The 13,731-nt window shown below is 39.4% G+C and overlaps 1 protein-coding gene across 1 annotated transcript; it reads left to right on the top strand.

The window, feature by feature from the left end:
* Positions 1-12,106: 12,106 nt before the first annotated feature.
* On the top strand, positions 12,107-12,661 carry LOC141607390 (70 kDa peptidyl-prolyl isomerase-like). Its single transcript, XM_074426742.1, has one exon. The coding sequence runs from the start codon at positions 12,107-12,109 to the stop codon at positions 12,659-12,661; it is 555 nt and encodes a 184-aa protein (XP_074282843.1).
* Positions 12,662-13,731: the final 1,070 nt, after the last annotated feature.

Below are 13,731 nucleotides of genomic sequence, written 5' to 3' on the forward strand. Positions count from 1 at the left end.
GACACTAGGCTTTTGATGTTAGACGAATAACCATGTGGCACTTTAATTCCATTCAAGCATGCACAGAACTCTTTTCTCTCATTCCGTGAAAGGGTAAAAGTCTGCTGCGGTAAAAATGTACGATTACCTCTCTTCTGTGGAGCCAACTCTAGCCTAATACCCATCATTTTCATATCTTCCCTAGCTGCGGCGTTATCCTTTGTTTTACCAGAACATTCGAAGGGTATTGATAATATTGTCACGTATATTTTTCTCAATGTGCATAAAATCGAGGCAATGCCTGACCTCCAGTCAGGCCAATATGGAAGTTTATCAAAAAATATGGATCTTTTCTTATACCCACGAGTAGACAATTTAGAGCCGCTCTTCTTCCCATAATCTATCTCAATATGCTTTACTTTCTGATAAACTTCATGCCCACTCAAAATTCTAGGAGGTTGACGAAGTTCTTGTCTTCCATTGAATGCTTTCTGCATCTTGCGATAACAATGCTCATGATACAAGAACCTCCTATTTCCCATATACACATACTTACGAGAAGACTTCAAGTATTCAGACTCGATATCTTCCCCACACAATGGACAAGCCTCTTTCCCATGAACTGTGTGCCCAGAAAGGTCGCCATAAGCCGGATAGTCAGTTATTGTACACAATAACATCGCTCTCAAATTGAAAGTTTCTTTCTTATATGCATCAAATACTTCTATCCCACTATCCCACAACAATCGCAAATCATCTAGAAGAGGTTCCAAATATACATCTATATCATTTCCAGGTTGTTTAGGGCCGGAAATTAACAACGACAACATCAAATACTTTCTTTTCATGCACACATATGGAGGTAAGTTATAAATAGCCAACACTACTGGCCAAGTACTATGTTGGCTACTCATGTTTCCGTGTGGGTTCATTCCATCAGTGGACAGCGCTAGACGTAAGTTTCTAGGTTCATTGCCGAACTCGGGATACTTAGCGTCGAACGATTTCCATTGCTTACCATCTGCCGGGTGTCTTAGCTTTCCATCATTGATTCTTCCTGTTTCATGCCAAGTTAACATTTTTGCATCATCGGGATTCGCATAAATCCTTATGACTCTTGGTATCAATGGAAAATACCACAACACCTTAGCCGGGATCCCTTCCTTATCCTTATAACGCCACTCCAAACATTTAGGGCAATTGGTTAAGTTTTGATATAATTTCCGATACAATATGCAATCATTTGGACATCCATGTATTTTCTCATATTTCATACCCACTCCTCTTATTAGTTTTTTTGCCTCATATGTTTTAACAGGTAGAACATTACCATCAGGAAGAAACTCCTTTATCAAGGCTAAAAAACTAGTGAAACACGTGTCACTCACCCCATTTGCCCCCTTGATATTATACAATTTCACCACAAAATTACATTTTTGTGAACTTACAACCAGGATACAGAGGTGCTTCAGACTCACACAACTTCTCATACATGTTGTTAAGGTCATCCCAATTACTAGTGTCATCACCTACATCTTCAAAAGCAATCGACTCATCATCATTCTCTTCATTATCTATAGACCCAACATTCAACTTCTCTACTTCGAACTCTTCCAACTCAAAAAACTCGGCAAACTCAGGATCATCAGTTAGCCTTTCGTGTACCTCAACATCATCTTCTTCAGAGTTACTCTCTTCCTCTAATGATTCCCCATGAAAAATCCAAAGTGTATAGGATCGACTAAATCTCCACTTTTCTAGGTGTATTTTAACGTCCGGAAAAGTCATATAGCTAATATTACCACATCTTTCACAAGGACATGCAATACTAGAAGAACCTTTCAAATTGTTCGAAACGAATTCATAAAATTCAGCTAAACCATCCTTGTAGGTGCGGTCACTCATATTTGCATCAATCATCCAAGTTCGAGTCATTATTCTACATTCGTAATAATAGGCAACTAATTCAGAAAATACAATAATAGGCAAACAAATAAACGAAATTCAGGAAAGCAATTAAGCTAAATTATCAACAAATTAGATAATAACCCAAAAAATCCTATATCTATAAGCGTTATTGCTAAGAAACATATATATACCTGATTGATAAACACGATGAGGAGAGAAGACGTGACAACAAAGTGACGGAGATGAAGACAGAGAGACGATCGAGGAGGAATGGAGGATGATATAGTAGCAGTATTAGCTTGTGTTTGTGTTTGTAACGTATAGCAGAATAAAGCAATATGTTGTTCTTAAGATTTTCATAATATTAATAACAACGGTTATTGAGTCCACAACCGTTGTTAAAAAGTATTGAAAACGGGTTCTAATATAACCGTTGTGAATACTTTTCACTAATTTGGCGCCAAACCATTAACAACGGTTAAAATTTAACCGTTGTTATTAGTTTTTTCATTAACAACGGTTGTTTAAGTATGACCCGTTGTTAAAACCAATAACAATGGTTAACAACACATAACCGTTGTAATTAAGTTTGGTAAAATTCGCGGAATCAATTCTACAACGTGTTTTGATGATTTTCGTGAATAAGCGTTGTTAAAGGGCCGTTGTGGTTGCCTGTATTTGTAGTAGTGTCACTTGACCGACCACTTTGACCACTACACCGTCACTAATCTTAAAACACTCTTTTTATTTACCAAAACGGTTTTAAACCGAGTTCTTTCAAACCAAACGAGTTATTACACTTACGTCGGTCACTCGCCATAACCAAATATATAAGTATGAGGGTGTAACATGATCCAAACATGGGATAAACGAGCCAAAACTGAGTTTTAGCCTGAGGCAGAACCCCTTATTGTGCACATAGGCTCGCGCCTCAATGGGATGCCCAGGTCAGAACTCAACCGTGTTTGTTCTCGTCTTTCCCCTTTAATCCATTTTCATATTTGTAATCGGTTTTTACCATTTCAAATATTTTCAAACCCTTTTTTATTTTATTTCATTTGTTTTAACCATAAAAAATTTTTCACCCTTGGTTCCTCATACCATGACGGTTAAATTTGTGTTTCGATGATAATATTTGGTTAATAACATTTGCCTTTCATCATTTATTTACATTTTCAAAACAAGCATATTAGTCACCAACACAAAGTCATCCTTGGTTCTACATACCATGCCGGATTTTAACTCGGTTACGATGACGAGTATTGACTAATGATATTCAAATGAACTTAAAACAATTAGTTCATAATTATTTTCAAAACTATTCATGTCAAGTTTGTCAAGTCGAACCCACACCGAATATCATCAAATAATGGTGATTATTCGAGTCTCGTTCCTCAAATCAACAAATATGATCTAAACGACACTTTCAAATCAAATCGGTCAAATACCCACTTTTCAATACGTTTTATAAACGTTTTTCAAAAGGTCAGAATACGGCATATCACCGTAGGTTAACCCGCGCCTAAAACATGCCTTTCAATTCTCATTTTCAAAACCAGAGGAGACCCCCTTGCATCGCCAACAGGCTCGTGCCTCATACGGCTGCCTGGTGCAGGGTCTGTTCCCCTTCCAGCATTAGTCTAGGACGATCCCGACTCCGGTTAGCCTGGATATAGGATGGATCAGATGGCTATTTTCCTATTCAAAATCGTATTTACAAAATGCTTTACTAAGACAAATGGATCACGTTATGCACCATAAACCTAATACGGTAAATGGATGTTTAATTTTCGTCTTGCATGCAAATCAACCATAAATCCAACTCGACATCTTATACTTGATACTTGGATTAAATCAACCGACTTAGAAAGCTCTCACATGTTAGGTTTAAATTATTGGATACGCATTCGTGCATTTAAACCATTTTATCAACTTTTGCATTCAACCAACCAAGATCGATCAGTAAAGGCCGCTACAGCGGGCGGGATTGGGTGTCTGATTAAAGGGCTTCCCAATACGTACCTTCACCTCTTACTCAGAAACTTTGGATAGTGGACGACCTTATCCAGGGCGTACGAGAGTCATTCTGGAGATAGGATGCTAAAGAGGGACGATTTCCTTATCTTTAGTACCTATGTCAAACGCTGCTTTGTGCTTCGATTTGACCGAGGTATAAAGTGGATTTCGAACGGGTTCCAAGCATCCCACAAATGCTTGGTGGCGACTTCGAACATCTCTAATCGTTTCGAGACCCTTACCGAGATGAAACCGACCGATCTAAAACGATCCGGTCGAAAGCATTTTTACGCCGCCGAGCGTGGCTTTCAAAAAGACCGCTGCACGTCCGCAGATCGAACCGGACCTGTAGGTGGGCCATGTCCACAGATTGGCGACTCCGCTGGAGATAACTAGGACACTTACGTCTTTGTGATCCCTAAATGGTGAGACTCGAACGAGGTCTTGGTTGGAATGCATTAATTGATATTACGGTCACGGTCGGGTTCCTTGTCCGGGCCCACAACCTAACCTTCTTCGACCAATTGGCTCGTCTCTTTGGCATGGGTTTTCTCATCCCCGCGTTTCGAATCCCGATTGAGTCAAGCATACCATTTACGTTACACATTTCTGTTTCGCCAAAGAGCTTTCATCACTTTCGAGCACGAGGCTAGTGCACCCTCCTTACACATTTTGTTTGGATTGGTATCCCTCTCGCAAATCGGGGTTTGATTTCTTGGTGTAACCCACTCTTCTAAGCCAAACCCGCGTCAGCACTATGTATAATATAATGAACTGTGAGTGCTTATGTGCTACTTGATCATAAGTCCTTCCGTGTCATTTTCAAACTTTCAAAAAAAAAAAACACCTTTTGCGTCATTATAATGGCCGTTTCAAACTTCGGTCTTCGCCGACAGTTGCACGCCTTTCTAGGCCGTCGTAATGACGATTTTCAAACCCAGCTTTTTATAACCATTTAAACACGCCTTTCTAGGCCGTCGTAATGACGATTTTCAAACCCGGTTTTTTATAACCATTTCAAACACGCCTTTCTAGGCCGTCGTAATGACGATTTTCAAACCCGGTTTTTTATAACCATTTCAACACGCTTTTCTAGGCCGTCGTAATGACGATTTTCAAACAAGGGTTTTTTATAACCATTTCAAACACGCCTCTCTAGGCCATCGTAATGATGATTTTTTTCAAACTCGGTTTTCTACAACCATTTCAAATCACCTTTTTACGCCGTTATAATCGCCGCGTCTAGACACGGATTTTAACCCGTTTCGCGCCGACAATGGCTCTTTCAAAACCCGAGAAAAGCACACACCCTTTTCTCGAGACACTTTCGAGATCCCGAGGACCATGCACCGTCCCCGAGACCTCTTCAAACATCTCAAACTCGATTTTCAAAACATACAATTTTGAATCTCAAAACCGTCTTGGGAAACAATACACTGTTTTCCAAGCCGATTCAAACTCAAAACCGTCTTTTGCAAATAAACTTAAGACAACCCTTGCAACTGACCGACTTGCGGAGATTTCTATCTTCGGAAGCCGTCCGCAAAGTGACAAATGAATCTTTTTGAAAATTTTTATTTTTGAAGATTTCAGTCCACCATTCCAATTCCGCCTCGTGTCTATCGAGTCGAAGCAAACGTAATTATGGGTCTTTACTTATGAGTCGTCTCGCCACGAGACTTGTCCAATGGCGTCACACCGCTACATTGGACACGTGTCAAAGATTCGGTCAACACCGTCACGTCATAAATCGAGTCAGCACCGAGGAACCACACACGGTCATCCTCGTCTTGTTGAGTCTGATCTTTGTCTCGTCCTTGTGTTGTCTTCGTTCAGTCTTTGAACCGTGTCGGATTGAGTTGTAATGTGAGCCGTTTTTCTGCCTCAGAGCCATGGCCCCGTCTTCAACTTCGTCTGTCAACTACAACAACAATGATAACAATAGAGATGTCACGACTGATCAGCTAGCTAGCCTGCTCACCGCTCTTAAGGTCACCCTAGATCGTGTCGAGACCCGTATCGACGCCCTGGAAAACAAAGAAACTGGAGAACATAATGCTCCACCTTTGATTGAAACTGAGAAGAGGCTAAAGCTCCTGGAAGAACAGCTCCTAGCCCGGGGTAACAATATCCATCTTGAGAACAACCAAAGGTTTGAACCTGTTGGGGATCAATTACCTGACAACTTTACCCTGACTGACGTACCTAAGTTCAAAGGAGTGGAGGACCCGCTCAATCATATATGTGCCTTCAAAGACTACATGGCCATAAAAGGGGTCAAACAGGAGCTCTTCATCCGGATCTTCCCATCATCCTTGGAACCGATCCCTCGCCAATGGTACTACTCCCTCGACCCGAAGAACCTTACTACCTGGGATAAGGTCGCGGTTGAATTTGCTAAGCAATACGCTGACAATGTTAAAATCCAAGCCAATACCCATACCCTTGAGGTCCTAACCCATATCCGTCTCGCAATAATTTATCTAAGTTGTTTACAGTTGAGTCACTGGACTACCGTAGTGAACCAAAATCCTGACATGTCCCCTCTCTATTGATAGTTTATCATCTTTTTCTGCCTTTATTGCTCTTTTCTCTGCTTCTCTTCCTTTAAACCTTTTTGTTTAGAAAACCAATTTAAACACCCCCCATTTTGTGACCAAATAGACGAACTCTTACAGATATCTTGCCTCCCTGAGGAGATCGACCTGACTTCCCTAGCTATATAGTTAGTTTAGTTAGTTATTTTTTATAGGTACACGACAGCCCTGTCAACAAATCCTAGGATAGAACAAATCATGATTGCACTTCTGTGAACGTGACAGGACAACTCGAAGACCCGCGACATGGCTCGCGCCTCTTTGAGCAGCTCAGGTGGCCACGTCGCACAAAACTCACACAACCACTCATTTTCCTATAAACGCCCCCATTTGAGAACTTACGCGAGTGTCCGCCCCTCTTTTCTCCCTTAAAATTCTCGACTCGACTTTTTAAGTCACAATCCGACGCGTATTTACGACCTACCGATCGTAAATACAAGCCTTACACATTGTTTGGTACGGTCATTGTGCATTAAATCACTTGACCGACCACTTCGACCACCACACCGTCACTAATCTTAATAAAACACTCTTTTTACTTACCAAACGGTTTTAAACTGAGTCTTTTTCCGACCAAACGAGTTGTTACACTTACGTCGGTTTCTCGCCATAATCAAACATGTAAGTATGAGGGTGTAAAAATCCTTCTTTTATAATGTCTTTATTTGTTTTATAACTATAACATGCTAAAACATGCATAACACGATCCAAAACATGGGATAAACGAGCCAAAACTGAGTTTTAGCCTGAGGCAGAAGCCCCTTATTGTGCACATAGGCTCGCGCCTCAATGGGGTGCCCAGGTCAGAACTCAAACGTGTTTGTTCTCGTCTTTCCCCTTTAATCCATTTCATATTTGTAATCGGTTTTTACCATTTCAAATATTTTCAAACTTTTTTTATTTTATTTTATTTGGTTTTAACCATAAAACATTTTTCACCCTTGGTTCCTCATACCATGACGGTTAAATTCGTGTTTCGGTGATAATATTTGGTTAATAACATTTAAAAGGTATTTTAAAGCCTTTTGTTTCATTTCTTTACATTTTGAGAGGTATTTTAAAGTCTTTCATCATTTCTTTACATTTCCAAAATAAACATATTAGTCACCAACACAAAGTCATCCTTGGCCCCACATACCATGCCGGATTTTAACCCGGGTACGATGATGAGTATCGAGTAGTTATATTCAAGTGAATTTAAAACAATTAGTTCATAATTATTTTCAAAACTTTTCTTGTCAAGCTTGTCAAGTCGAACCCGACACCGAATATCATCAAAATAATGACGATTATTCAAGTCTCGTTCTTCAAATCAACAAATACGGTCTAAACGACCCTTTCAAACCAAATCGGGTCAAATACCCATTTTTCAATACGTTTTATAAACGTTTTCCAAATGATCAGAACACGTCATATAACCGTTGGTTGACCCGCGCCTAAAACAGGCCCCTTCTTTCTTATTTCCAAAACCAGGGGAGGCCCCCTTACACCGCCAGCATGCTCGCGCCTCATATGGCCGCCTGGCACAGGGCCTGTTCCCTTTCCAGCATTAGTCTAGGATAATCCCGACTCCGATTAGCCCGGATATAGGACTGATCAGATGACTATTTGCTCATTCGAAAATCATGTTTGCAAAATGCTTTACTAAGACAAATGGATCACGTTATGCACCATAAACCTAATACGGTAAATGGATGTTTAATTTCCGTCTTGCATTCAAATCAACCATTAATCCAACTCGACATCTTATACTTGATACTTGGATTAAATCAACCGACTTAAAAAGCTCTCACATGTTAGGTTTAAATTATTGGATGCGCATTCATGCATTTAAACCGTTTTATCAACTTTTGCATTCAACCAACCAAGATCGATCAGTAGAGGCCGCTACCGCGGGCGGGATTGGTTGTCTGATTAAAAGGGCTTCCCAATACGTACCTTCACCTCTTACTCAGAAACTTTGGATAGTGGATGACCTTATTCAGGGCGTACGAGAGTCATTCTAGAGATAGGATGCTAAAGAGGGACGATTTTTTATCTTTAGTGCCTATGTCAAACACTGCTTTGTGCTCCGTTTGCTGAGGTATAAAGGGGATTCAAACGGGTTCCAAGTATCCCACAAATGCTTGGTGGCAACTCCGAACATCTCTAACCGTTTCGAGACCCTTACCGAGACGAAACCGACCGATCTAAAACGATCCGGTCGAAAGCATTTTTACGCCGCCGAGCGTGGCTTTCAAAATACCGTTGTATCTCCACAGATCGGCTGGGCTTGCAGGTGGGCCATGTCCACAGACGGATAGTATCCTTCTAGAGTGAGATTTTGTGATAGTCAATTAATAATAAGAAATCGTACTTTTATTTTCAGTAGTGTAATATGCACGTATGGCTCCCAAGTTTTAGTGTGGATTTTATATGTTTGATCAATATATATATATATATATATATATATATATATATATATATATATATATATATATATATATATATATATATATATATATATATATATATATATATATATATATATATATATATAGGCAAGATCCGGTGAGTTTGCCACTTTCGTGAGTTACCCCCGCATTTATATACCATTGGATATAACAAGATCAAGGGTTGAGATTTGTCATCAAAAACATGCGTCATCTAACCTCCCATTTCACTTTGTATGTTTTCTTTCTCTCTCTTCCATTTTTTTCTTCGTGCTTCCCCTATTTTCTTCCATTTTCAATCAATTCTTCAAATTCATCTCAAAGTTCATTCAATTTTTCACAAAAACTGAATAAATCAACTCAATAACAGAAAACTTGTTGATTATCTTTGATTATTTCGATTGAAGCAAGCAATATTCATCAATTTTAGCCCAAAGTATGGGGAAACCCTAACGTAAGAGTACGAAACGAAGGTAAGCATAATTTTTTTCAATTTCGTGATTAATAATATTTGGAGACAACAAATTTAACAGAAGAATTGTTCATTACTGAAAATTTTGATTAGACTTCGTTTTTTTTTTGTGATCTGAAACAATTTGAGCAACGATGAACACGTGTAATTGGTGGCGTTTAATGAAATAACTGAAGTAGTGTATAGAATAACTGGTGTCGTATAATACGATAACTGACGTAGTATAATAGAATAACTGGTGTTGTATAATAGAATAACGAACGTAATATAATAGAATAACCGACGTAATATACATAGTTATTTTACAGCCCAGTTATTGTAATATTGACCGAGTTATTCTATATGATGTTCTTGCAAAATACACTTGTTGTAACTTTACATCTCGATTATTGTATTAATTTAACCCAGTTATTGTATTATTAAAACTAAGTTATTGTATCTTGTAGTTACTTCTTGGGTATTTGTTAAATTATATTCTGCTGTTTGGTGATTTGCAGGTTGAATCACGATAGACGCGGATAATTGAAGTTCAATGGAAAACTTGATGTATATACTTGGTCATTTTAATGAACAAAATGTAGTTATTTTATAGTTGACTCAGTCGTTTACTGAGAGTAATGTTTTCTAGTATTTACATTATTTCAATGTAATGCAGAAACGTCGTTATTTCTAGTTATTCCAATGTAAGAACTCAGTTATTATAATGAAGAAACATGGTTATTTTATAGTTAACTCCGTTATTGTAATGAATAAATCGTGTTATTGTCTTGAGATGAAACTCAAATATATTCAACTTTCAATTTTTTAGAAACTCTGATATTTGTAGTTATTATAATGTAGAAACTAAGTTATTGTAATGGATGTGACCAATATTTGAGCATATTTAGTCACCGAATTAGCCTCGTTCCTATGCTTTTTAGTGCATAATTGGGTCATTTACTATCTTTAGTCTTTTGTTTTGCATATTCTTTGAGGTTTTGTTTCCTTGGTAGGAGAGGAGTGCAAACCTTGCATTTTCATGGCAAAATGAAGCTAAATTGATCGAATCTAATGACCAAGCATCAAAGTGAAGACAAGACTGGAAGACCTATGTAAATAATGTAGTAGATGGGCAATGATGAAGAAGATCCTTGCATCTCTGACAAGATCCTTGAGGATTGTTGGAAGAAGAAAAGAAGAAAAGAGGAAGAAGCATGCTGGACTACAATCCGCCCATCGCAGCCTCGGGACGCTCCTCCAAGACCTCCACAATCCGAGCGTCCCACCGCCTTGTCCGCTCGTCCTGCACCACCACAATCCGCTCGTCCCGACCCCTTGGCCGCTCGGATTCCTACCCAGTACAGCACGTCTCTTCCTTGTTCCACTCGGGATGCGCATATTTTTGAAAGACTAGCAAAAAGGAGACTAGCATCTCCTCTCGAGAGGAGAATTTCCTCAACTTTTCTTAAGGGTCTTAATCGTCATTTAAGCTCTTAGTAACCCTAATTTATGTACCTAATCCTCACTATAAATACCCCATTGTACTAATTAGATTATGAAAAATCCTTAATATTATTTATGTTCTTCCTAATCTCATTTTAATCTTGTAATCAACTTTTAATTAAGCATTAATACAAATCTCATTTCCTTAATTTCTCTATTGTTCATCCTTTATTTTAGATAATTAAAGATTATTTGAGGTTTATTTGGAGGATTGACAACCTTACAATAACACAACTCTCTCTCTTCGCGTTTTCCCCTTTTCTTCTATCTCTTAACAAACTCTAAAATCCCAAACTTGAAGCTACTGCTACCCCATTCCAGCCACAGCCCCTCTTGAGCCTCACGCGTTCGCCGGAGATTGGGCCGTCTTCAATGCTCAATCTCCGGCGACCTCCCACTCCTATCTTCTTTTAACTTCTTTAACCCGGTTCCATTCACCCTTTTCGTTCCATTGTTCCCTTCGTTTTTCGATTGTTTTTCACTCCTGCCGGTGGGTTGTCTTTACGGTTCACCATCGTCTTCTTCGTTCTTCCGTTTAGCAATTATGGTTGTGATTGATGTTCTCTTTATCAATCCAATGTTGATATTTTTTATCTGAAAACAATTGATAGATGGTTTTTAGCATTCTGGATTTGAATTTGGGGATTTGGGGGGGAGGTTTTTTTATTGGTTTCCTAGGTGTATGCGGTATGCTTGCGCGTCCCTGTGTTCTGGTTTGTTGTCTTTGCTTGATGCTTCGTTTTCGGTTTCGAAGTCTTTAATCCTTTTGTTTGCGTCCTGGTGAGTGTCCCCTTTTCCAGGTCTGGCCTCCCTTTCATCTTTGTCGTGTTTGTGTGTTGTTGTCCGAGTTCGGCTTATCTCGGGGGTGGCTGTTTGTCTTTCGCTGGTGGTCTTTGTTTGTGTTGACGGGTTTTGTCCGAGGTTGGTGTTGAAGGGAACATGGTGTTGCTGGGTGTTTGGGTTTTGGGATCATGGTGCTGCTGGTTTTTTCTTAGAGGAGTGGGAGTTGGGTGGGCTTAGGATGGGTTTAAACGGTGTTGCTGGGTTGGGTGCGGTGGCTTTTCCGAACTTTCCTGTGTGCGAGCTCTTGTTTTTTACGTTTTTTCTTTGGTTTTCTGTTTATAAAATAATTGACTCTTAGAAGAGTATTTGCTTTAATTTCACTTCTTAAAGGTTTTCTATCTTAGCTTTCCGAGTTGGGGTTGTTTTTGTGAGAAGTTATGGCTGCCATTTCTATTAATGCAATTTTCCTAAAACACTTTGCTATTGCACATGGAAATGGTGAGTTTAAGGAGGATGATTGGTCACTTTTTAGTTCTTTCTTACCAATGGAAGGAACCCATTTGACTAAGGTTAAATTTCTTAAGGAGAGGGGTGATTTTTTTAAGCAAAATATGTTTGACTCTGCTGGCGGCTGCTATGAAATGGCATGTCGACTTTTATGTTTGGTTTTGGAATCGATGGAGGATTATGACGCTGAATCTGTATTGCAACTAGCAATATCTTTAAATTTGAATCTAGCGGCTTGCGCTAACAAGCTCCATGAGTATGAGGTGGCTATAAACTTTTGCTCTTTGGTTTTGTCGTCCTTCCCAAAAAATGTTAAGGCTCTTTTTCGTCGAGCAATAGCTTGTATGAAGACTAATATGCTCATGGAAGCGCAAACTGATCTTGAAACTGCGTTAATGCTTGAACCTAAGAATAAAGATATCCTTAGAGAATTGAATGTTGTCAAGAATCTACGGGCTATTAATCATAACGTAAGAGGAGTATAGAGGACCAGTTGTCATATGAGGTGGCTAGAGAAAGTAAAAGACCTATCCCTGCTGAAAATACCGCGGACACCTTGGTTAAGGATAATGGGGGGTCTTCTTGTGGCTCTTACGTTTCTCCACTTTCTGACTCCAGTGTCATGGATACCTGCATTTCGGACGATGGTATTCCTATAAATCTCGAAGGAAATTCTTGTCCTAATTTTGAGTTGGATCACAATCACAAAGACCCTCAAATAGGTGATAACGAGTATATTCCTAAAAGCTCGGTTCATGAGTTCTCAAGAAAGGGTGGAGGAAATTCAAGGCTAAGGATCTCCGGTCAAGCTTATCAAAAAATGCTTCAAGGTAGTAAGGTGAATTTTTACAATAAAAGAGACTTGTCTACTATGACAATTCGGATCCTTAATACAAATGTCACAAAGGAGGGAGGAATTGCAAGAGATCATTATAAGGGAAAGAGGAGGAGGAGACGCTCAAAAAAGCCGAAACCGAAGACGGAGGTGGTAAATGAAGACACGGTAATTGAAGACACGAGTTCTTGTTCTGGAGCCATATATGGGATTCATGTTGTTAATTCGAGGGAGTCCTTTATTAGGGATGTTAACTCGAGCTCCTTCTCTATTTGTGACAACTTATATCCTTATGGTTCTCAAAGCCTCCAAGGAGACCAGATGGTTGCCGCCCCTAATTCCTGCTTCCCTGTTTCTTTGGTGCATGACACGACCAACACCTCTATTTGTTTCCAAGCCTATAAGGATCCAAGTGATCACGAGTCATTCCTTTTTTATGGACGTAAGAAGTGCAAGACTCCTCTGTTTGGTAAACGGTCACGTGCCTCGCCTACACGTAGGTTTTCCCTCAGGTAATCGTCAAGTGAGTGAGACGAAGAGAATTTTTAACTTCAAGAAGAATTATAGGCAAGGGGATGAATCTCCGAGACACAATGTACCTACTTGCTCTACAAGTAGGTCTTTCTTCCGTAAATCTCTACGTCCTTGAGGCGTAAGTGTGTCTTGTTGCAGGTACTCCTCTGAAGCCCAACTGACAAAGAAGAGAAAAGAAGAATTCGC

This window comes from Silene latifolia, chromosome 10 (genome assembly GCF_048544455.1).
Source record: "Silene latifolia isolate original U9 population chromosome 10, ASM4854445v1, whole genome shotgun sequence".
Classification (NCBI taxonomy): Eukaryota; Viridiplantae; Streptophyta; class Magnoliopsida; order Caryophyllales; family Caryophyllaceae; genus Silene; species Silene latifolia.

What these genes read in the sequence shown, in the direction of transcription:
- LOC141607390 (XM_074426742.1), top strand. Translation starts at nt 12,107, where the DNA reads ATGGCTGCCATTTCTATTAATGCAATTTTCCTAAAACACTTTGCTATT.